The 25,875-nt window shown below is 36.0% G+C and overlaps 1 protein-coding gene and 1 pseudogene across 3 annotated transcripts; both read left to right on the top strand.

The window, feature by feature from the left end:
* The first annotated feature begins 207 nt into the window (after positions 1 to 207).
* On the top strand, positions 208 to 25,875 carry LOC120154672 (F-box/kelch-repeat protein At3g23880-like). 3 transcript variants are annotated; one of them, XM_039166337.1, is made up of 5 exons: positions 208 to 214; positions 3,703 to 3,710; positions 15,714 to 15,721; positions 16,890 to 18,087; positions 25,226 to 25,875. In XM_039166337.1, exon 4 carries the CDS (start codon positions 16,898 to 16,900, stop codon positions 18,080 to 18,082), a length of 1,185 nt encoding a protein of 394 aa, XP_039022268.1. In that variant the 5' UTR covers positions 208 to 214; positions 3,703 to 3,710; positions 15,714 to 15,721; positions 16,890 to 16,897; the 3' UTR covers positions 18,083 to 18,087; positions 25,226 to 25,875. The 3 variants fall into 3 exon arrangements, with proteins under 3 accessions (XP_039022268.1, XP_039022270.1, XP_039022269.1); XM_039166339.1 differs by lacking the exons at positions 208 to 214; positions 3,703 to 3,710; positions 15,714 to 15,721; positions 25,226 to 25,875 and adding an exon at positions 18,934 to 19,177 and having other exon boundaries at positions 16,826 to 18,087; XM_039166338.1 differs by lacking the exons at positions 208 to 214; positions 3,703 to 3,710; positions 15,714 to 15,721; positions 25,226 to 25,875 and adding an exon at positions 18,671 to 18,696 and having other exon boundaries at positions 16,826 to 18,090.
* LOC120154674 lies at positions 10,313 to 14,086 on the top strand (annotated as a pseudogene).

Here is a 25,875-nt window from a genome sequence, read left to right as displayed (position 1 = left end):
ATGACTCTGCCTGTCTGGATCCCCATGTTCTGCTCATTCTTGGCCTTTAAGGGCACCCCATTCTCAATCAGTGGGTAGCAAATTTCACAATCAAATAGAACTTAGCGGCTCCCTCCCCATGCCAAGCCTGGGGTAGTAATGTCGTATCCTCCATATGTATAGTTGGCAAGTTTTTTAGATTTGATTTAATAGAGGAGCAACGTAAATCTCTCAACTAAATTATTTTATATTTATTCTACTTTGCATTTAAAAAAGAATTATTTCTGTACGTTATGCATAATCCAATTGAATGTACAACTGATATCCTCTGTTTAGAGTTTGAGAAAATGTTAGGCAACTATCTAAGGCAAAAGAAAATTGTCCCATTCATCTGGAAACTTTGACAGAAATCCTTTCAAAGAACAACATATAGGGGAGCTTCTTATGTTACAGCTTCTTCTTTTATCGTCGAAAATACAGGAACGAGTTTCGTTATTTGGAGACCGAAAACATAAAAATGTGAAGAGGAGATTCAGTTTTTATTTGAGGCGAGGGTTGAGAACACAAGTTTAGGTCGTTGCTGACGAGTACTTGAGCATGTGTTGTTCTTGCTGAGAATGAGGATGGGAAGAAGAAGAAGAAGAAGAAGAAGAAGAAGAAAACTCAAACGGTCGGTCAAAGCATGTGCTAAGTTGAACATCCTCAAGGAGGTTTCGGGTATGTGTACAAGGTAACAATATGATCAAATAAAAGAATACTGATTCAAGTTACCAGTAGAGATCCCATATTGACAAGAAAAAGATTTTGTATATTATTTAAAAGCCAATATTACACGTTTTCAGCACTCAGTTCGAAGAGCTTTGGAGAAAAATGCTAGTCATATTTGATTAAACGATGAGCAATCACAGTAATTCAACTAAATTCTCAACACAATCATTGTCTAAGCAAGTTGTTCACATTTTGCAATGCTAAATAGCTTATCCCCACTTTCCACCGTCATTGCTAGTGGTTGTGTATTTACTAGTTCAACACTATCCTTTGTCCACTTTGGAGTGATAAAGTTATGGGTACTACCGCCCCCTTGAATTCGAAGTGTGCTATGATTCATGCTGTTAGTCGTTGATGATCGAAATCTTCAAAGACACCTCGTGCTCATTCAGAACCTTATGGGTACTACCGCCCCCTTGAATTCGAAGTGTGCTATGATTCATGCTGTTAGTCGTTGATGATCGAAATCTTCAAAGACACCTCGTGCTCATTCAGAACCTTATGGGTACTACCGCCCCCTTGAATTCGAAGTGTGCTATGATTCATGCTGTTTGTCGTTGATGATCGAAATCTTCAAAGACACCTCGTGCTCATTCAGAACCTTATGGGTACTACCGCCCCCTTGAATTCGAAGTGTGCTATGATTCATGCTGTTAGTCGTTGATGATCGAAATCTTCAAAGACACCTCGTGCTCATTCAGAACCTTATGGGTACTACCGCCCCCTTGAATTCGAAGTGTGCTATGATTCATGCTGTTTGTCGTTGATGATCGAAATCTTCAAAGACACCTCGTGCTCATTCAGAACCTGGCTATGGAGTTAATACTACTGTTGTCTCCTCAAGCACTTCTTTATGTATACCATTTGCCTCCTCTCCCAACAAATTCAATTGTGATGTGGGTTTTGGGTTGTTTTGCAGGTCGGCTTTAACTTCTTAGTTTCTATCTCCGGTGACAATCCATGAAGATTGGCTTGTCTATATGCAGCAGTTATGCCCTTGGCTCATTGGCTTTAACCCTCGGCCTGAGTTCTTTCAACCCACTGATGAAGCTTGAAACAAAATGCCCTTCCTCTGGTTAAGGGTTATACTGCAACATGTAAGATCTGATCTCTTCAAACTTGTCTTGGTATTCTTCAACAAAAAGCAGGGCTAAATGTTCAGACCAAAACTAATACATTAATGGCAGTGGTACCCTTGATATGAATGAAATTCTCAACACATCCATGGATATCATCGAACTGATATAGTGGCTGTGTTGTGGATCATGAAAAGAATGCATCCGTGGATATATGTTCTACTAATCAAGCAAATCAATATGAAATACCAATAAATTACAAACAATAAATTGTCTGGTTAAACTAGATAAGACAGTTTTTAGGTGCCTCAGAAACATAAGTAACATAGTTACTACATAAAAATAAACGACCAAACTATCTATCATTACATAGAAAACCAAACAAATTAATCTCATGACTAATGGCTTCTTATGTTGCGGCTGCCAAATGCACCACATAATCCATAATTTTCACAGTTATCCTTCTATTGTATAAACATCCCAATCTTGTTTTCTGTGAATCCAAACGAGGCGTTGCCAGAATCCACTAACGTTTAACACCATCCTCCAAGGAACTGAGCTGTTGCGAAGCTTGAAGCCATAATATCTCCTTATTAAACACAAACTCGAATATAAATATGGAGTTCAGCTTCAGTCCATTTGTGCCACTAAACTGCATTCCATTCCAATGGCCTGAACGAATGTGCACAATGGATCATTCTCTGAGTTTCTCCCCTTGAAATCCCACCAATTTCAAAAGTCAAACCCAAATGTAAAATTACGAGAAGGATCCTCAGGGTTCTTCCAGAATGACATGGATCGATCCATACGACCATACCTGTTTAAGTTCCATCCTAACTTCATCCTAAGAGTGTATCACAAAGATGTTCAATCGAGTTCATGTCGAGTATTGAACCCCAAATTTTGATTCGAGCTTAAGCTTGCCACTATCAGAGTTTGGCTCGGCTCGATAATATGATAACATCAACTATAAAATCTTCAACAAAGCGGAGATGCAAGTAAAAGATCCATTTCATATGAGCTAATCCTGAGCCAATCATAGCCTTCTTTTCTATCTACAACATATTGCATCCCAACAGTGGATGCTTAATGATACTTCTTTTTGCCTCTTATTTTCTGCCTAATCTAATAAGCATATCTACTGCAGTGGACACCATAGACATAACAATGTCTATCAGTAATGATGATCAGAAAATAGTTTCAGCTGGTGAAACATTTGAACTAGGATTCTAACCTGCTTCTTTATGCACAAAAAAGTGAAGCGATAACAGATATGTGGCGAAAGAAAAACATTATTGTAAGCAACCAATCATATGCATATATACACAAACGAAAAGGAAACAAGTATGAACAATATCAATGCTTATGGTAGCCAAATTCATGGTGCATCTGTGAGACTTTGTGTCACATCTGATACAAGTATGCTCAGGTTTTTTTAATCTTCTACTAAATTATTGGTAAAATGCTAATGCTATAGATCAAATGCCTGGTAACAAGAATTATTAAGATTTAAGACAAGATTATTGAAGAGTAGTTTGCCGGAATTCATGTTTCTTCCCAGGTCGACCCATTAGAAAACTGAAAATTTTGTTCGTTCGTTTTGGTTGTGGCCCTGCCTCCATCGTATTACGTTCTCGCTTTCCAAGGGAACCGTCATTGGCTATTAATCTATCAATAGCAGAGTCTTCATCCATATCTTCAATTTCTTCACAACTTTCTTTGACAAGTTGGACATCTTCTAGATCTTTTTCATACACGATTCGAACTTCAGATTTCTTCACCTTAACACAGTTGCGACTACTATTGCCTGTCATTGACAATTCAAGTTCATCCCATTCCTGGTTTGAGCAACCTGATGTTGATGAATTCTCGGTCTCACTTTCATCATATTTAGCCTCAAAGGAAGATGAATATAATTGGTCACGCGGCCAGAAACAAAGGAAAAGGTGGTCCTTTTTTATGGGCTGATTATATCCTTTACGTAAACTAAAGCCACAACCATCTACACGTCGGTAATTTCCGTCTAGGAAAACAGATTCATTACAAGCAACTTGTCCAAAGTTTCTACGATGGATAACAGCTTTACAGCCTATAATCTCATCCCTCGAAGCATCATCATTGACAAAAATGCAGCAAAAAGCAACTCCCATCCATTGACTACAATTTTAAATATTGAGAGGCAGTGGTATTTTGATTGAACGATCAACTCTCTCATGGCTGAACCTGTAACATCCCAAACTACGGGTTAGTGACTAAATTGTAAAATTTTAGAATTTGGGGATAAAAGTAGAATATTTAAATAGTTCAATGATTTATGTGGAGATATTTCCTTAAAGTTGTTAGTAATTATCAAATGAATTAAATGGTAAAATGGTCATTTGACAAGAAAGATATTTTCCTCCCTTTATATGAATGATTCACGTGGGGGGAAGAGAGTTATCTTCTTCCTCTTGCTTTCTTCTTCTCCAACGTGCCCAAACTAGAGCAAAGGTGAGTTTTCTATTTTGTTGATTTAAAGTTTGGGTTTTGATCATTAGATGATAACTAAGCTTAAGGAAAGCTTAAGTTATCTTAAAATCAAAAGATAAAGGAGTTAGGGAAGATTAAAGATTTGGAGTTCTTGGGTGAAATCTTGAAATAGAGTTGATAAGTTGAATTTGAAGTTAAATTTGACTTGTTATCAGCTTAATTAAGAAGTATTAAGTGTTATAATTGGATTTGAAACATGTTGAAATTTGGGTATTATTCTTGAAGTTCATAAAGAGGAGAAGATTTTGAGGTTTAAGATGTGATAAATGAGTAGAAATTAGTTTAAGTATGTATATTTGAGTTAAGAATATGAAAGGGAATGAAACATGAAGAATTGAAGTTGAAATAGTGAATTTTTGTGCATGAACTGTGATTTATGGGCAAAATTTACAGATTTTTATAAGGGTACCGATACCCTAAGGGGAGGTACCGATACCCCTAAAGGAAAAAGTGAATATGGGTTTATTAAATTCGTTTAGGCTATTAGTATCAAATTACAAGGTGTAGATATCTAATAATTACCTTAAAATGTATGGTTATGTAGACATTGAATGTGAACAAGTTCCGGAACAATCAAAGAATTAGGATCGAATCAAAGCAAGGCTAAGGTGAGTGCAATTTAATTTGTGCTTATGTTATAGAAGAACATTGGCTTGTGATGAGCCAGTGACGGAGTTACTATGGTAAGAAGTAACTCTTAAAATGCTATTGTATGTGACATGATTACATGTATATGTAATATGAATGACATGAAATGTATGTATGCTTGATTATTTGAGTGAATATGTTCTTGTAAGTGCTATGTGGCTTATGTAAATAAATAGAAAGATGAAATAAAATAAGTAGTATTTACTGATAAGGTAAAAGGAGATTATGTGACAATAAGTTATATGAGGTGAATGATATAAAAAGAAGCTATGTGATAAGAAGATATGGGTTTATGCGATATAAAAGTGTATATGTGAGATGACATGATAGGTGATAAAACCGTGAGCCTATTTGAATAGGTGATATGAATGTGATATATGTGATGTATGTGAAGCATATGAGAACAAGAGATGACAATGATTTATATGTCATATGAACACAAGAGAAGTGTTATAAGCTAAGTGACATATGATTATGAAATCATATGAAAAGTGAAATGTACATGTGAATATGTGAAGTGATATGAATATAACGCCCATGTTATATGATATGAGAGCTAGGGGTATAGTTGGCATGCCAAGAGTCAAGGGTTACCTATGTCTTTCGAGACATATGGACAGTTTACCTATGTTCTAAGGAACATATAGACAGTTTACCTAAGTTCTTCGGAACCTATGGACAGTTGTCAAGGTTTTTTATGACCTCTGGATAGGTCTTTCGGGACATTTATACGAGATGTGGTGATAGCATAGTAGTGTACAACCTCAATGTACTCACATACCTTAAGTTCTCACAGGTGTACATGGGCTAATAAAGAGATAACAATGAATACAATGAATGTTATGCATATGCTTTTAGTTATATGAACTGTATTACATGAATTATATTATGTAATGTGTATTTCTTTATGAAATGATATATGATGTGTATAAATGATAAGTATATGATTATACGATAAAAGCATGTTAATGATAACGAAATGAGGTAAGGAGGGTATATATGCATGTATGCATTTTGTTATAAGAAATGTTCTATGATTTTATTATATGTTTTATATGCCTCACTAAGTCATCGACTTAGCGTGTGATTGTTTCACACGTAGGTTTGGAAAGCGAAAAGAGAAGTAAAGAGGAACAAGACATGTCAGTTCTCCTTACCGAAGATCAGATCATAAATGTAAATCAAATTATATGTATTTTATTAGATAGAATTTAGTTGGCATGTAATAAAAAGGATTTGTATTGAATACGCTCTGATCGAGTTTTAGAATGTTTTAAACGTATATATGTAAATGGTAAATGTATAATGATGAACGTTTTAAATTTTGAGTTTTATACATGTTTTGCCGAGGTACTGTAATAGTATTGTATCAGTACTGTAGCAGGGTATCGGTACCCTGTAGTAGGGTATCGGTACCCCTCCAGCATTCTGGAAAATTTTAGCATTCGGGTATTGTTCACGGTATTGTTCATTATTGTTCATACGGTACTGTTCATACCGTATTTTACTATTCATGAAAACGTATTGTTTTCAAATTGATTTTAACGAACATAATTCAAAAATATATGATCATATTTTATTAATACAAGTTCAAATGTTCTGTTATTTTATACGAATATTGTTTTAAAAGGTCAATGTGACATCTCGAACTCGTATTCGGGTCGGGTACGGGTTGAGGTGTTACAGAACCCTTCTGGGATTTCATTTCCTGGTATGATAATACTAGCTATTTTCCTTGAGTTTGCAAATACCTGCAGAACATAACTCCTGTTGATTAGTAATAGTAACAAAAACTAGATAATCAAGTATGAGATTTTGTGAGAGAAAGAGAGATATTAACCAACCTTAAGATAATTTTTCAGCAATGTGAATGCATTGAATCCATTGAATTGCGTACTTTCGATGGAATTGCAACTGGTTCCAGAGAAGCACAATTATTTATGCTCACATTTCTTATATTTGTTACAAACTCAGGCAACAATTCAAGTCCCTTGCAATTCGACAATTTAAGATAATCAAGCTTGGTAAGTCGAGTAAGGGACGGAGATATGCTAATGAAATTGTTACCACTAAGATCAAGATCTGTCAAAGATGACAGATGAGAAATATTACTAGGAATATCTCCACAAAGATTGCAAATGCCACAATTTGATAGTCCAAGATATTCAAGCTTGGAAAGTCGAGTAAGGGACGGAGGTATGCTGATGAAATTGTTACCACTAAGATCAAGTCGTTTCAAAGAGGATAGACAAGAAAAATCACTGGGAATATCTCCTTCACAAAGATTGCAAATGCCACAATTTGATAGTCTAAGTTATTCAAGCTCAGAAAGTCGAGTAAGGGACGGAGGTATGCTGATGAAATTGTTACCACTAAGATCAACTCGTTTCAAAGAGGATAGACAAGAAAAATCACTGGGAATATCTCCTTCACAAAGATTGCAGTCCCTCAGTTTCAGCATTGTTAATGAACTCAAACTAGACAATGAATGTAACAGCAGAGGCTTGGAATTTGTCCTACTTTGCATTACATGGAAAAGAGAAGCGAGATTTTGTAGCAACTTAGATGAAGGGCACTTGAATCCACTGAAAGACAGCACTTCGAGATTTTTATATTGAAAAATGAAGGGTGGTGGTTCTCTTATGGCTGTCTCACTTAAGTCAAGCTCTTCCAAAACCTCTACTTGCTGCAAGTTCTTTGGCAAATTTTCAACTTTATAACAACCAGAAAGATTAAGAGTGTACACAAGGCTACAACAATCTGTCAAATTTAGCACAACAAGACGGCTCAGTTTTCCAATTGAAGAGGGAAGTTCTTCAATGCTTGTCCCATCTAAATAAAGTTTCAACAAGCAATCCATTTTCCCATCAATCTCTGGAAACTTTCGAAGATTAGAGCAACCCGAAAGAATGAATGTTTCAAGAGATTCCATTCCAATCTTGGTTGGAAGATTCCTGAGACTTTTGCAGCCTTTTAAATTCAAAAGTTAGAGCAACCCACTCCTGAAGCTTGAAACAAAATACCCTTCAAACAAGGATCTACTGCAAATTTAGGCCTAGTAATCTTACGTTTTTGTAAGATATAATCAAAACAACTATAAACTTGGATTCCCGTTGGGAAAAGTGTCTCAACATTATCATACCTCATCCTCGAAATTGATAACTCTGCATTTGATGTTCATTATCCTAAAATTTGAGTATAAGTTTTCACGTATTCTGAACGGGACTGTATATAAGAATTTTATGTGTATCAGATATACTCTAAAAACTAAAGGGATATAACATTTGTATTACACTGAAAGTAAGAACACTGAAATTCTATTTTTGCCTAGTTTATTTCAATCCATACAGATTTTCGAATGGATTTGTGAATGAGTAATTGTACACTTTTTCAGAGGATTGTTTTTGACTTTGTCCGAGTAAGATTCAGTTTGTGTTTTATTGATCATCTGGACAGGTCAATTCATTTTATTTCGGTTTGAACTAAATCTATTTATGTTGCTTAGTTACTTCTGAGATTGTCCGTCCTTTAGAGGTTCCCTTGTCTATAATTCCTGATCGAGAACTGAGATTTATGTCACGGTTCTAAAAGACTTCTTGAGGCTCTGTGTACGCGATTAAAGCTTAAACACAATTTATTATCCGTAGTCTGATGGCCCATTTGGGAAAACTATTTAGATTCTGAAAGGTAAGTTGAAATGTCATATTATTAAGGTTCTGAGATTATTGGAGGGATCATTTACTGATGACCGAGGTTTACTCCTTGTCGAATTATGTGATGGGTAGGACTAATTGCTTAACGTCATGAGTTACTGCTAGAGCTTGAGCGTGTTTGTGATTAATTGTTACCAGTATGACTCCCCCTTATTTTTTTCGGTTGAGATTAATGAACTCATATATGATTTGAGTTTAAAAAAACATTGTTCAAATGCTTATCCACGAGGGTCAAGTTCTAAGAATCATATGAATATCTATGGTTAAAATATTGTGTAGTAACTGTAGTTTCTGAAGGTCATTTCAGCGACTCTAGTGTTCGTGAGGAGATTATTCCCTCATCTTTTCAGTCAAGTAAAATTTCGAGGTCGAAAATTTCTTAAGGGGGAAGAGAGTTGTCACACCCCAAAAATTAGGGGTTAAATTTCAAACTTTTAAAACTTCAGTCTCATTATATGAGTGCATAAAAGTGTAGGGACTTCTTTTATTTTTAGACCAAGATTGAAATAATTTTTAAAACCCATTTTAGCTTGAAATTTGCAACCGTCTCTCTCTCTCTCTCTCACTTCCGGTTTTACCCGATTGGTCGTTGATATGTTCTCCGTTGATGTCACGTTGGCAGTGTTCGATTCATCTTGGCTTTCTCGTTCGAACAGTGGTGACCTCTTTTTGTTGTTGTCGCCGTTAGCGAGGGTGAAGCAAAACAATTTTCAGGTTTTTGTAAAAGTTATATTTCCATCAAGATTCGCGCCAAACCAACGTCGGTAAGTTCTTCCTGTACTTTAAAATTTTTTTTTTTTGGAAATTTACATGCGCAAACTACCGCCAAAGGGTGTCCCACTCGCCGCCGTGATCGTGTGGGACTGTTTCAGGCAACTTTAAATGCAAAACTCACTGAACCGGTTTATTTCTGGATCGAACCGACTCGTTGATCTTGACTGAATCAACCCGTTGACTATTGACAGTTGCTTTTTTTCGAAGACCTCAATCCTAAAGTTTATCGACGTCCTAAATCCGTTTTCACATTATATTTTTCTAAACTCTGACTTGAAAGCCCTACTTTTGCATATTTTAGTACTTTAAAAATATAGTTATGATAAGTAAATTCTAAAATTTAAAAACATTATATCTAATATTATATTCTGAAGGTGTTGCATGTCTTCATATTGTTCTCTAGTAAGTCTGAATCATCTTTTTCTAGCTCAGCTCGACTCCGTACATTTGATTCGGGATACGCGTGAGTGTTATTAACTGAATTAATAGTTGATTTTGTTTAATTAAATATTACTTCCATTCTTTTACTGTAAAGATTATCATTAGGTTCCTGTTTCGCATGACCTTGTACTACTGATCGTAGAAAGCGTAAGACTTAGTCAGTATAAAATAGCTGCTATAGGTGTGTCCCTTTTGACCTGTTTAGTACCTTTAACATTATTTTCTATTATGTTGTATGATATTATCTGTACGCAAATGCATATTCGGGTTACTTGTATTTGGATTATGACTGATTCTATTTACTGTTGAATCATTTTAAATCTGTACATTGATGCATTTCTGTTTCTGCATGGGATCCTCTACGGAGGCATAATCTTCGTCCTAATTATGTATGGGCTTAGTATCCGTCTTGATTAGGTATGGGATTATATCCCCGTCTTGATTCTGCATGGGATTAGACTTAGTCCTATCCTGATTCTGCATGAGATTATATCCCCGTCATGTTTCTGTTTGGGATCTTCTTCGAAGGGATAGATCTCCATTATGATTTATGTATTCTGACTTGGGTTCATCTTCGGAGGGTAACGTCCCCATCCTGTTTATTCGCGGCGAAGGGTATGGTCATGTATTATTGATGTTGCACTATGATGATTAAATCCTGATGTTACCGGTCACACATTATATGTGTTGTTAAATATTTAATGATATTTGTTTACAGTAGAGGACACATTGGGCCTTGTAGCTCACTTTGTTTCTGTCTTTCTTTTTCATATTATCCAGTTATAAGACCAGTTTGGATATCTGAGGAGTGGTCTTGATTATATATTGTATGGGGTTTAACATTTATTTTCAATCTTTTTAAGATGTGGAATGAGTTTATTTCTGATTTCGTATTCGGTAAATGTTTTCAAAACGACTTTTGGATCGTTTATATGATCAACGTGGTCACCCCGATTCAGTTGTAACTCCTAGGTTGGGTCTAGGGACTTACGTAAACTGTTGAGAAACAGTTTTGATGGATTAGATTCAGAAGAGAAAGACATGTTTCTTGACATAGCTTGTTTCTATAAAGGGGAGGATCGAGAGTTTGTAACAAGGATTAGGGATGCTTGTTATATCTCTTCACATTCCGGAATTGATGATCTCATCGATAAATCTCTGATATCTGTTTCAGAAAATAAGATAGCAATGCATGATCTATCGCAACAGATGGGTCGAGACATCGTTCGCAGTGAATCACATTCAGAGCCTGGAAGACGCAGTCGGCTGTGGATTTCTGAGGACATCTATGATGTACTAACAGAAAACTCCGTAAGGGCCTTGTTCATTTTCTTAGCTTATCTTACTATCATTCTTCATTTTCTTCGAAACATATTCGAACACATAATCGAATTAGACACACTATCATTCTTTATATATAATTGACTCCTGATTCTGACATGCTGCTCTTGGTTATAGGGGACTAAAACACTCAAAGGCATGCTACTTGACATGTCCAGAATGCCAGAGCTGGAAATAAAAGCAGAAGCCTTTGTGAAGATACGAAAACTTCAGTTCCTCAAATTCTAAGGGACAATATCCAAAATCTTCTTTCCTCATGGGCTTTTATCACTTCCTGATGAGCTAAGATACCTTTGTTGGGAGGGATACCCGTTGAAAACTTTACCCTCCAGGTTTGATCCAAAGAACCTGGTTGAATTTGATATGGGATTTAGCCATGTCGAACTACTCTGGGAAGGAAAACAGGTATTTTCTTCTTCTTTTTAGACCTTGCTCGCCATGGTTTTTCTTTGATTCATGCAAACATATATGGAACTAATTTCATCGCCATTTCTTGATTTTTACTTTCATGTCTGCTGCATTATTGTTCTTCAATGTACAAGTTCATCAAACACTATGCTCTGATGCATGCAGGATTTAGTAAATTTGGAAGTTAGCTTTCTCTTCGAATCTACGAACCTTGTTAGAATCCCAGACCTATCAAGCGCCACAAACCTTGAATCTATAAACTTTGCAAATTGTACAAAGTTGCTCGAGCTTCCTTCATACTTCAACATCGTGAGAAGCTAACTCGTCTGAATTTGAGATTGTTCAAGAACCTTAGATCTCTGCCTAGCTTTTATAAAGCGACATCCCTCACCACACTTATTCTCAGCGACTGCTCGAATATCTCTAGCTTTCCAGAGGTTTCACCGAATGTAAGAGAGCTACAATTAGAAGGAACTGCAATTGAACTAGTACCTTCGTCAGTTGAGTCTCTTTGCCAACTCGTTTTGTTGTCAATGGAAGATTGTGCAAGGCTGAAGAACTTACCAACTGCAGTTTGTAATCTGAGATGCCTTGAAGTCCTTTCACTCAATGATATCCCAAGTATCACAACATTTCCAGAGATCTAAGGAAATATAAAAGAGTTAAATTCGCAAGCAACTGCAATTGAAGAAGTTCCTTCGTCGATCAGATGTCTCTCCAATCTTCGTATATTGAACCTAGCATGTTGCAGGAGGCTTAAAAGTTTCTCAACAAGTATTCACAAATTGAAATCTCTTAAGGGCTTGTATCTTGAAGATTGCTCAAGATTGTAGATTTTCCCAGAAATCTTGGACACCATGGACAGTTTGAGAAATCTTGATTTAAACCGGACGGCTTTGAAGGAATTGCCGTACTCAATGGAGAATCTTATTGGTCTACGAACACTGAGATTGGAACAATGTGAAAACCCTGTTTACCTTCCTGAAAGCTTTTACAAATTGAAATCTCTTTTGTTTCTTTATGTTGATGGCTGCACAAATCTTGTCATATGGCCAGATAATTTGTTTTCTGCAATAGGAGGAGCTTCTTCTTCTTCAATAGGTAGACCGGAGATACAGAAAGATCTCCAAGGGTTGTCCTCATTGCTGGACTTAGATTTATCTGGAACCAATCTTGAGAACTTACCGGCAACCATCAAACAATCTAATAGATTGCAGAGGTTAATCTTGTGGAAATGCAAGAGACTAAAATCATTACCAGAGCTTCCTCCAAGCCTAATACATTTAGATGCACATGACTGCACTTCACTAGAGGAAGTCTCGAGCATTAAAACGCATTTTGAGCAAGCACTGCTTTTTAAAGATAAACCATATGGAACCAAGATCTTGGCTTTCATATTTACCAATTGCTTCCTTCTGGAGTTGCAGATGCTATTTGGACATATGGTGACTATACTAAAAGATTATCATCAGGTCAGGTTCTTCTTGTTATTTCATATTTTCAATCTTGCAAATGTTTTATGTGCTGAATGATCAATCTTGTTCCTGATAACTGTAATCGAACAGGCATCCCCTCAAAGAACTAAGTCTACAACATGTGTCCCTGGAAGCGAAATCCCAGAATGGTTCGATTTCAAAAGCTTAGGATCTTCGATAAACATCCAGTTGCCATCAGAGTGGTACCGTAATAGCAGGAAAAACTTTACAGGTTTCGTTTTTTCCGGTGTTGTTTCATTCCAGGACTATTCTGAAGAAGAATTTAACATTGGATGTGAAAGTCATCTAAAATCCAGTGACGGCGACTGTCATAATATCATATGTTATTTCACCATTTGCGCAAGGAAAGTACTCCACGGAAGCCGATCAGTCAGGTCAGATCACTTGTTCCTTGTATATGATGATGAAGAAGTTAGGCGGTTTGTCGAAACTCAAGCACTAGACAAGTGTATTTACAATGAGGCCTCGTTTAAATTCTATCCTGTTGTTTGGGATAGGAAATGGTCACAATGCTTTTCCTGCGAGGTAAAACAATGCGGGGTTCATCTGTTATTTGCAAAGGATGATGCTGAGGTACAACCACCTAAAAGGCTCAAGTATATCAGTTAAATGAAGCATTATCCGGAACACCATTGAAATTAATTTTCAGCATTGGATCGATAATCGAGGGTGTAGGCCCTGAACCAACAGCACAAGTAAAAATAAACTAAGCTTGCTCTGCCACTGTTGTTCTTGTACCATCATGCACCACTGGACTGACTGGGGTGCCGCAGTTCTTATTTCGGGTTCGATGTCCAGTTTTTGTTTGGTGTGTGTTTAGTCTGATATTGTTTTGTACTTCGTAATTTCATCTCAATTTACAACAATTATGTTGGATGCACCATGATCTATGCCTATGACTTCCAATATGCTGCATGATATTCATATACCTAATCCATAACATAAATAATGTATTTTGGTTATAATGAAGAACCTAACTATATACTAGCTAGATAGAAATTACATCCTTTTAGTGAGTATAATTGCTGCAATACTTATTGTAGTCCAAGTTACCTCTCCATTACCTTTAGCTGGTTGGGACTTCTGGTCTATTTTGCCTGCAAATGCTGTGCTTTACTCGCCCGAAACGCTTCCGAGGACCGCGGAGCATGCTCTAAGAAGGGCAGTCCCAGCAAATACAAACATGAAGGCTACACAGGTTTTAAAGTGATAACTGAACCCAGAAATTTGGTATGTTTAGATGCTAATCACCCTTTCTCTGACCATCTTTCGTTTTTCTTATAGGCTTCCTTGGAAGACCTTTCCTACTGCTAAGGATTCCACAAAGAAAGCCTTATGGGAACAATGGAGGGTAATGTCAAGAGAGCCTCAGGGGTTCAATCAACACTTGATTCCAATATACTCCGCTCGAGTTCTTAACGAGCCAAAACGAACTACTTAATATCTTACTCGAAAAACTCCCACGCAACTCAAAAAACCTTTATTCAACTCGGAAAATCGACCATCTAAATTGCAGGGTCATCCTATAAGATATAAACAATTACATTTAAATTTCAAAAAAAAAATTAAATAAATATATTTAATTTTATTAACTTGAAGGTTTTCTTCATTTCGATTCAATTAAATATTCATTGCTAAAATCAAGTGAAAGATTTCTTTTACTAATTAGTATTATTTTAAATTAAAAATTTATATTTATCTTTAGTTGAAAATGACATCATTAAAAACAATATTCGAGATCAAATGTAAGATATTAAATGCGGATATTGATAAATAATAATGAAATATTAGATCATATTATAATAAAATATTTTTTTATCGGTGATTGCAAAGTAGTATCAGTTTCAAATACTCTAAAATCATTTGATAACGAATATTCAATCACACTTACAGTCGTTGGTTTTCGAACTCACGACTTCTAAGAACAATAATGATTCCTTTAACCACTAAAGTAAGTTGATTCGCTCTATTATACTAAAGCATTAGCAGATGCATTATTATCAAAAGGCTTAATACAAAAATAGGTATCTAAATTGTCTCGAAAAACGTTTTAGTGCCTAAAGAATTTTTCGTTAAAAATAGGTGTAGAATGTTTTCTCCGTTACACTTTTAGGTGCCCGGATGTCAACCGCTGTTAAATTTAGTCGTTAAGTGACATGCATCATATTCTGATAATTTTAAAATTTTTATTTAAAATAAAAAATTAAAAAAATATAATTTTTATTTAAAAAACCTAAAAAAAATTCAAATCTTAAAAAAACCTCAAACTTTTAAAACTTTAATTTTAATCTCTTTACCACCGATAGTTGCCACCAATAGTTGCCACCAATGTGTGACCGACCAACCACTCACGACCAAAAGTCTTATACTTTTGCAACCAATCGAATACCCAAAAACAATGTAAATGGATATTTTTGTTTTAGAGTTTCAAATCCATAAAAATCCCTTAGATTGATCATTGAAATTGATAGTTTGATCGAATGTGGTGGTCGGTCGTTTGCCTTTTGGTCGGCCATGGTAAGGGAGGGGGATAAGGGAGGGAAAGGGAGGAAGGGAGGAGAGGATGCATTGTTTTTTTTTTAGTTTTTTAATATAAAATATTTTTAAAAAATTCAAAAATACCAACACGTGACATGTGTTACTTAACTGAGCTTTTTAACGGTGGTTAATGTTCGGGCAACTAAAATGGTAATAGACAAAATGCAATGCACCCATTTGTACATATTTTTAATGAAAAAAAATTTAGGCACTACAATAATTTTTGAGACGAAGTTTAAACATTTATTTTTATATTAAGTCTTATCAAAACATATAACGAATGCAAAATTTTATATTGGATATATAATCTTATAGAATTTAAGGAGGTGTGAAAATTTAAAAAAAAAGTAAAAATATCAACAGAAAATATTTAAAATATATAAAAAAATTAAAATTTTTAGAAGTAAGAATGAAATCTATCGTTTATATTAACATGAAAAGACAAACAATATTGTATTCAATGCAAGTGAAAGTTGACAACAGATAAGTCAAGATTCCAAATCTGCAACTGATTAATCATATTGGCAGCAGCTTAGGAAGAAAACGAATTTTTTAGATCAAAATCTTGAAGAAGAAGAAGAAGATAGGTTTCAGAATCTCCATGGCAATTTCATAGGTTTAAATTCTGGGTTGAAACTTTTTTTTTTTTTAATAACGTAGGACTTTTCAATGTTAGACTAAATAACTTGATCCTACAAATCAACCTCCGGAGAGGTTCAAATAACCCATCACTCTATCCATCGCTTTTTCCCAGGATTCTCACCAGTGCGGTTTGGGTTGAAACTTTTGATTTCATAAAGGAACGACTTTTATGGGGTCAACAAAGTCGTTGGTGTGAACTCCATGAAACAATAGGGCTGGTGCACCGCCCACACCTCCCTTTTCCTAAAAGCTTCTTCTTTGCACTTTCGGACTTTCCTCATAAATTCTTTACCTTTTTTTCAATAAAATAAATCATAATTAATTAATATTTTATATATAAAAAAATTTGTCACTTGAGTTTTCAAAAATATTAGGAAGATAAGAGATATCGTTAAAACATTATCTAGCAGCCATTAATAAAGCAATTCTTACTCGGGTCTTTCCTGTATTCTCTTTCAAGTCTCCCCCTTTCTCTTTCCTTCTGCTGCTCACAGTTTCATAAAAAAAAAAGGAATCAAATTGAACTGAGCAACAAAAGAAAAAGATGTCTGATTATTTTCCAGTAGAAGTGATCATCGAAATCCTCAAGAGACTCCCAGTGAAGTCCCTAGTGAAATGCAGGTCAGTTTGCAAGACCTGGAACAGTCTCATTTCCGACCCATCGTTCGTTTCAACTCATCTCCAAGCTTCCCTTTCCAGACCACCGAACAACAATCCCTTACTCCTCATCAGGTGCTCTAAGAACGGCAAAGAAAACTATTTTTTACACTATGATAATGATGGGTTTGATGAGTTTAAGAAGCTTCAGTTCCCTGTCTTTGACTGTGTGTCTTATTCTGTAGTCGTTGGTTCTTGCAATGGATTGATTTGTCTTAGTTTTCTTCCTCATGATGTTCTGAATTTCGTTTTCTGGAACCCTTCGATTCACAAGTACGTTTCTTTGCCTCAGCCTAGCATTTGCTGCTATAGTCCTGATGTGCATTTAAAATCTGGGTTCGGGTTTGATTCGAGAACCAATGATTACAAGCTGCTTATTTTTGGGGTTGAAAAGGGTGACAATTTGATTCAACCTTGTTTGTTTTCACTGAATGAAAATTGTTGGAAAGGGGTTGCTGCCATTTCTCCTAATTATGCTGTTGAAGCTGACATCTCATCAACTTTCGTTAATGGAGCTGTTCATTGGTTAGGTTATCAGAGAAGAAACAATAGCGGGTTCAGTAATACGATTCTGGGGTTCGATCTAAGTGCTGAGGGGTTTTTTGAGATAAGTTTGACTGAGAGCTTAATCGGTTTGTGTCCTATGGATTTGTCGACTATGAAGTATGGGGAATCTTCCATTGCAGTGCTTAATAGAGACTGGGAAGACGGTGAGTTGCTTGAGTTGTGGGTCATGAAGGAGTACGGTGTGGTCGAGTCATGGACTAAGGTGTTGGCATTACATATGTTTGATCAAAGTGGATGGTTTCCGAGGGTATTGGGGTTTCGTAACAATGGGGAAGCTTTATTGCAAGTGGGTGATGGAGAGATGGCTTCACTCGATTTGAACCGCCAGCTAATTGAGCCTCATGGAGTTGAGGTCGGGGAAGGGTTACTATGGGTCGGTAGTTACGTGGAGAGCCTGGTGTTGCTCGACAAAGCGATCGACGTCCCCTGTGTGAGCGATGCAAATCATGCTATAGATTCAAGTGATTGTGATGAATCAAGTTGGGGAGAGAGTGATGTAACATAGGACTGGTAAGCGCATTCCCATGAGTTTATATGGACTTGTATAAGCATAACTCTCCTCAAGTTAGCTTAATTGAATAAATTCCTTGATATAAATGATACATTGAGTGCTCCTGTGAATTCTAATCTCACATTGGGAAATTGTAAGAATGCGGTAGGATATATGTGTAGAAACAATAGAAGCAACGGAAACTCCGATAATTAGATCTGTTCGGAGGTTATAGAGAAAACTTTTTGACATTTTCACGTGAATCCCTTTGAGGATATCTGCTTGATATGTACCTTTTATCACATATATTGAAGTCTGCAGTCGATCTTTAATGCACTCTTAAAGATCAAATGTACTTCTTTATCAATCTGCCTTTGTCAGCTTAAGTTGAAATGCTTCTCTCACACACACTCTTATGCGCTCACATGGCACAAGCAAGCATGCTCGAATATGCAAACTCTGGCATTTCTGTTCTTTGAGTACCAAAATTATAACCCCTTGCTTGTTTCATGCGCCAAGTGGCCATTGTGCTTTCATGTTAGTCTTAAAACCACATGTTGTGTTTGTTTCCTAATGCCAATTCCTGCAATGCCGTATTCTGTTTCTAAGGAATCATGCAAATATATGGGCCATTAGAGCATACATCTGCCTTTTCGTCAAGGAGCGGAGCTTCCATATAGCCCTTTTTCTCCGTCTTGAACTTTTTTAGTTAGAATAGGCTCACGGGTGTACCGAGCCACCCTTAGGTAGTTTTACTATTGACATCCATTTGAAGTGCACATATGGTCTTGCCAATCTTGAACAGCCTCTTAAAGAGGAAACCCAATATTTGGTTATTCTTCTAACTTCTTTCTTTTGGTGCAAAGAACATTGTAGGTTGGAGGGATTGTAGAAGCTGCAACCTAGTAAAGGTGATTGCGTGAACCACCGAGCTAAGCCTCAGGTTCGCGGGTAATGTTTAAACTGAATGGAAGGAGAATATGTTGTATCCGAACTCCGAAGACTTTACATAGTATAGGCTAGATGCTTGCAATGCATGCAGTGCTTAATAACCAGTAGCGATGATAAGTCTTAGATCGATGGTGGTTCACTGTCGTCCTCATGTTTTAAGCTTTGATGCTTGAATTCATATAATGTGCACCATGACTGTTTATGATGGTACTTGAGGATTGAAGGAAATTGATAATCTTTTGCCCGCGTGATTCTGTTAATCTTACACACACCATTGGTCTTGAAGTTAGGTAGTCGATGCTGTTGATTTGACTGTAATATCGATAAGGTATTACCTGGCGTCGAAGTCGAATATCGTCACGGTTTTGTCCTCGGAGAAGAAAAGAAAAACCAAGGAAAATTAATCATGTTTTATGCAATTAATCTCAATCCTTGGTCAATCAGGGTACGTTTGTTTCATTCAAATCTATTTTCCTGAAAACATTTTTCTCGTTTCTTTTTTTCATAAAATGACTTACGGATTCATTTTCGATAAATCATCGTCCGGATCTTCGACTTCTCACATCTATCCTTTTCCCCCTCCCCTGCATCTTTACAAACCTTAGAATAAAAAATGATATTTTTCTATCTTTTTTTTCTTGTCACATCTATTTAATATTAATACATTATAAACCAAAATAAGAATAAAAAATCACTTTTTATTTTCATATTATCTCTTTATTAAATAAAAACAAAAGTGGCCGTATATTATGTTTTTCAAAATCAATGAAGAAAAGTAGACAAAACACAAATATAAATAATTAATCATGTAGTTAATCCAAAATTAAAACCTAAAATTTTCAGATTATGAAGATAAGAAATATCGTTAAAATATTATATGGCGGTCATTAAAATAAGGCTTAAATATAAAATAAGTGCCTAAACTATAGCGCTTTTCACGAGTAGATGTTTAAATTATTTTTTAATGATCCTTGTGCTTAACATTACAAATGTTATCACTTTAGCAGAGGTTTTATTTGCATTCTGAAGTGTTCGACTTCGACGAGCTCCTGCAGTAGCATAAGTTCTAAGCTTCTCAAGGATCCTCCTCTCACTTATTCTTAATACCAAAGAACGATACAATTTCCTTTCTTTCATGCAACATCTCTTTAGAGCTTCCATATCTTCATCTATCGACTTGTACATAATGTTCTTCTAACCACCACCCCCCTTCTTCTTTCCTTTTGAAATTTTGGATAGTCCTGATCAGAATTCAAATCGCGATCGCGTTTTCGGTCATGTCCCGTTTACCGCGATTACGGCTATAGCGATCGCAATTACGGGTATAACGGGAGTTATTGCAGGTATAGTTGGTATATCGGAACGCAACACTACCGCTATTTCGCGGGCGCATGCCGCTATTTAAAAACCTGGTCTTGATTCTTCACTAGTTTTTCAAGAGATAGATAAACTCTATCCTTTCTGTAGCCTTGACTTTGAGAAATCCATTGGTTTACATGTTCTATCATGGTAAAAGGATTGATCCTTTGTACCTTAAAAGTTGTAGGTAACGGCGATTTTGATTCCAACGGTTCTGAAACATACCAACAGTTAGAAACGGCTTGTAACTCATTCTAACATATATATATATATATAAACAAGTTCAAGACACTTGAAGCAGGTTACCAACACATATCCAAACAATCAAACATAAGAGAAAAATTTTTCAATCCTTATTTTATTTCTCTTGTAAATATTTGTGTTCATAGCTCAATTGTATATCCTTAGGTTTTGTTTTCGTGAGCTAAATCTTTGTAAACTCCTACCTAGAGAGGTCTTCTTGTTTACACATTTCTTATCCTTTCTTAAGGGGTTTTGGTTCTAGTTTAGCCAAGTGAAAAATTGGGAAGTTGTAAAGGTTACTCTTGATCATTGAAAAAGAAAGAACAAATTAATAGATTTGTTGGAAAATCTTAAGTGAGAAGCTTAGGTAGTGGATGTAGGTTTCATTGAGGAAGTTGAACCACTATAAATTATTGTGCAAATTGTCTATCATTTCTCTCCTTACTCCCTAAATTTTCAAAAAACCAATTACCACCTCTTGGCATATTTCGGTTGATCGATCGAGCTTCATAAATCCTAACAACCAAATACACTTAATTAAAAAAACTGATGACTAAAATCGATCAGACCGAAAACAAAGGGGACTATTGACATAGTTTACCCTTATAAAATAAGTAATTAAATTATAGCGCTTTTCGTGAAGAGATTTCTAAACTATTTTTTTTAATGTTCTTGGTGCTTAAGGTTATAAAAGTCATTACTTTATGTGCTTGATCCATCAACGATATTAATTTCCTCTGTTATGTGACACGTGTCACAATCTACTAATTTTAAAAGTTTTATATACAATTAAAAAATAAAATTATTTTAAAAACATAAATTTTTTGAAATAAAACCAAAACTTTAAAAACCTTCATTTCAACCCCTAAACTCACGTCAAGCGTTGTCCTTTGTCGTCGAAGAAGCTCCACCCGACCTCACCTCCCCCACGACCAAAACCCTTATAAAATCGTGATCGATCGACGTTTAATACCCTGTGAACCCTAGGGTGAAAATTATAATCCCACGTGATTCCGACGACCAATTGACGGCAACTACGGCGACGTATAACTAGGAGTATGACAATGACTATGTCGGCAATGATGATCTTGACCGAAAAAGAAGACGACAGTGGGTTAGGGTTTTGGGATTTTATGGTTTTTTTATAATTTAAGAGAAATTAGGGTTTTTTAAATATAATAATAATTCTAATATTTTTTTAAAAAATTTAAAATTAACGTCGTTGACCGCCCTAGCACCCAGAAGGAAGAGATTGAAGAAGCATTCAGGTGAAATAATCCATCTACCTTGCTTGTTTTTATTACAATAAACAGAAACCACTTTGCCGATTTGTCGATTTAGTGTTATCGTGAAATAAGTATTTAGTATTGTTTTACTTTTTCAGTTAGAATAAATTATTATCAGTTGAAGAAGAAGAAGAATGTGAAAATCACCTGTGGGTTTTTTTTTTATGAATTTTTTAATTTTTAATTACTACGTTATATTTTTATTAATGAGTTAAATAAATTAAAAATCAATGATTAAAATTGATCAGAGAAAAAAACAAAGGAACTTATGGAAGTTTGCCCATTTTATAATTAAGCCTTAAAATAAAGAAATTCTTAGGGTTTTTTTTTTCTGTTTCTTCTTTCCAAGTCTCCACCTTTTATCCTCTAGAATTCATCAAAAAGGAAGAAAATCAAACGGAAGAACAAAAGAAAAGATGTCTGATTATTTGCCTGTAGAAGTTATCATCGATGTCCTCAAATGGCTCCCAGTAGAGTTCCTGGTGAAATTCAGGTCAGTTTGCAAGACTTGGAACCGTCTCTTTTGCGACCCATCGTTCGTTTCAGCTCATTATCAAGCTTCCCTTTCGAGGCCACCCAACAACACACCCTTACTCCTCATCAGGTCCTCCAAAAACATCGAAGATTACTATTTTTTAAACTATGATAATGATGGGTTTGATGAGTTCAAGCAGTTTCCATTCCATGTCTTTCAGCGTGTGTCCCATTTTATGGATGTTGGTTCTTGCAATGGGTTGATTTGTCTTTTATCATGGAACCGTGATGTTATGAATTTTGTTTTGTGGAACCCTTCGATTCAAAAGTACGTTTCTTTGCCCCCGCCTATTATTGTCTTTGGTCAGCGTTCAAAATTTGGGCTTGGCTTTGATTCGAGAACCAATGATTACAAACTACTTATCGTTGGGGTTGAAAAAGATGGTAATTTGATTCAACCTTGTTTGTTTTCCGTGAATGAAAATTGTTGGAGAAGGGTTGCTGCCATTGCTCCCAATTATGAGGTTGAAGGTTGTATTTCACCGGCTTTCGTTAAGGGGGCTTTCCATTGGTTAGGATATCACGAGAGAAACGATGGTGCATTCAGTAATAAGATTTTGGGGTTTGATTTTAGTGCTGAGGAGTTTTTTGAGATAAATTTGCCTGAGAGCTTAATTGGTTTGTGTCCTTCGGATTTGTCAATTATGAACTATGGAGAATCTTCCATTGCAGTGCTTTTTAGGGTAAATTTTGAGTCGAATGAATGTTGGATGATGAAGGAATACGGTGTGGTTGAGTCATGGACTAAGGTGTTTGTATTCCAAACGTTTAGGGGATGGTATCCACCAACACTGGCGTTTCGTAACAATGGGGAAGTTATATTGCGAGTGGGTTTTGGAGAGATCGCTTTACACGATTTGAACTGTCAGGCAATCGAGCCTCGTGGAGTTAAGATCGGGGATTTCCTTCTATCTGTTAGTAATTACGTTGAGAGCCTGGCGTTGCTCGACAAAGGGGTCGATGTCCGCAGTTTTAGCGATTATGCTATAGATTCAAGTGGTTATTTATTTTTAAAAAATGCATAACTCTCCTTACGGACTGGTAAGTGCATAACTAAGAGCGGTTCTGATGGGGGAAAGTGAAGCGACATGGAACAGGTAATCACATTCACTTATTTTTTTCACAGCAGTCTAATTTTTGTAGTTTATGTGGACTTGTATAAGCATAACTCTCCTTGTGTTAGGGTAATTGAATAAATACCTTGATGAGTGCTAATGTAAATTAACACCCCCAATCCCATATCGGGAAATTGTAAGAATGCACTAGGATACATGTGTAGAAACAACGGGAACTCAAATCGTTGGATCTGCTTGTTCTAATTTCTTAGTCAGAGGTTATAGGGAAACTTTTTGATATTTTCATGTGAACCCTTTTGAGCATATCTGCTTGATATGTACCTTTTATTACATACATTAAAATCTGCCATTGATCTATAATGTACTCTTTAAGATCGACTTTTTCATTTTCATTCCCTGAATGAAAATTGTTGGAGAAGGGTTGCTGCTATTACTCCCAATTATGAGGTTGAAAATTGTAATTCACCAGCTTTCGTTAAGCCCCGTTTTCATTGTTTAGGCTATCATGAGAGAAACGATGGTGCATTTAGTAGTATGATTTTAGGGTTTTATTTTAGTGCTGAGGAATTTTTCAGATAAATTTGCCTGAGAGCTTAATTGGTTTGTGTCCTTCGGATTTGTCAATTATGAACTATGTGGAAGCTTCCACTGCAGTGCTTAATAGAGTTGATGATACGTTGAATGAATGCTGGGTGATGAAGGAGTACGATGTGGTTGAGTCATGGACTAAGGTGTTTGCATTCCATATGTTTAATGGATGGTATCCGATTGTATTGGTGTTTAGGAACAATGGGGAAGTTTTATTGCAAGTGAGTAATGAAGAGATGGCTTCACACGATATGAACTGTCAGCTAATTGAGCGTCATGGAGTTAAGATCGGGCAATCGTTTCTATCTTTCAGTAATTATGTTGAGAGCCTGGCATTGCTTGACAAAGGGGTCGATGTCAGCAGTTTCATCGCTATTATCCTATAGATTCAAGTGGTTCCTTAGTTTTAAAAAACTCATAACTCTCCTTATGGATCGTTAAGTGCATAAGAGTGGTTCTGATGGGGGAGAGTGAAGCGAGATGGGACAGGTTATCGCATTCACCTGTTATTTTCAGAGCTGTCTAATTTTCGTAGTTTATATGAACTTGTACAAGCATAACTCTCCTTATGTTAGCTTAATCGAATAAATACCTTGATGAGTGCTACTGTAGATTAACACCCCTAATCCCATACTGGGAAATTGTAGGAATGCGCTTGAATACATGTGTAGAAACAACGGAAACTCAAATCGTTGGATCTACTTGTTCTAACGTCTTATTCTGAGGTTATAGGGAAAACTTTTTGATATTTTCATGTGAACCTTGAGCATATCTTCTTGATATGTACCTTTTATTACATATATTAAAGTCTGCAGTCGGTCTATAATGCACTCTTAAAGATCAATTTGCCTTTCTCTGCTTAAGTTGAAATGCTTTTTCTCTACACACTTATGAGCTCACATGGCACATGTAAGCATGCTTATATATACAACTATGGCATTTCTGTACTTTGAAGACCAAAATTATAATCCCCTTGTTTGTTTCATGGCAAGGGGCCATTGTGCTTGTGCTTTCATGTTAGTCGTAAACCAATAAGTTATGTTTATTTCCGAATGCTAATTCCTGCAATGCTATCTCCTCATCGTTATTTCAATGACACTTTTTTTCTTGAATTCTTGCAGGACCCCAAGGAACCACTAAAATATATGGGCCATTGGAGAATATGTCTGCCTAACTGCCTTTTTCGTTGAGGAGAAGAGCTTCCATCTAGTCTTTTTCTTTGTCGTGTACTGCATTTTTTTTGCATGTTTAGTTAGAATAGACTCCCGGGTGTACCGAGTCACCCTGATGTAGTTTTCATATTAACATCTATTTGAGTTACACATATGGTCTTGCCAATCTTGAACAGCCTCTTTAAAGAACTTTTAGCGTATAAATTAGAGAGGAAACCAAATATTTGGTTGTTTTTCTTCTTCTTCTTCCTTTCGGTACAAAGAAGACCTTGTAGGTTGGATGGATTATGGAAGATACCACCATGTAAAGGTGATTGCGTGAACCGCCAAGCTAAGCCTTCGGTTCTGGCGTAATATTTTAACTGAGTTGATGGAGAATATGTCGTATCTGAAGACTTCACATAATATTGGCTAGATGCTTTCAGTGCATGCAGGGCTTGATAACCAGTAGCGATGACAAGTCGTAAAACGATGCTGCTTTACTCTGGCCATTATGTTTTAAGCTTTGATGCTTGAATTCAAAGAATGTGCACCATGACCGCTTATGATGTTTTGGTGCTTTGTTTCGGAACTGTTTGAGGATTGAAGGAAATTGATAA

The sequence above is a fragment of the Hibiscus syriacus genome, unplaced genomic scaffold, assembly GCF_006381635.1.
Source record: "Hibiscus syriacus cultivar Baekdansim isolate YM2019G1 unplaced genomic scaffold, ASM638163v2 tig00111146_pilon, whole genome shotgun sequence".
Classification (NCBI taxonomy): Eukaryota; Viridiplantae; Streptophyta; class Magnoliopsida; order Malvales; family Malvaceae; genus Hibiscus; species Hibiscus syriacus.
This window is presented reverse-complemented; position numbering and strand designations above follow the sequence as displayed.

Coding starts and splice junctions, on each gene's coding strand:
- LOC120154672 (XM_039166337.1), top strand. CDS start 16,898: ATGTCTGATTATTTTCCAGTAGAAGTGATCATCGAAATCCTCAAGAGA.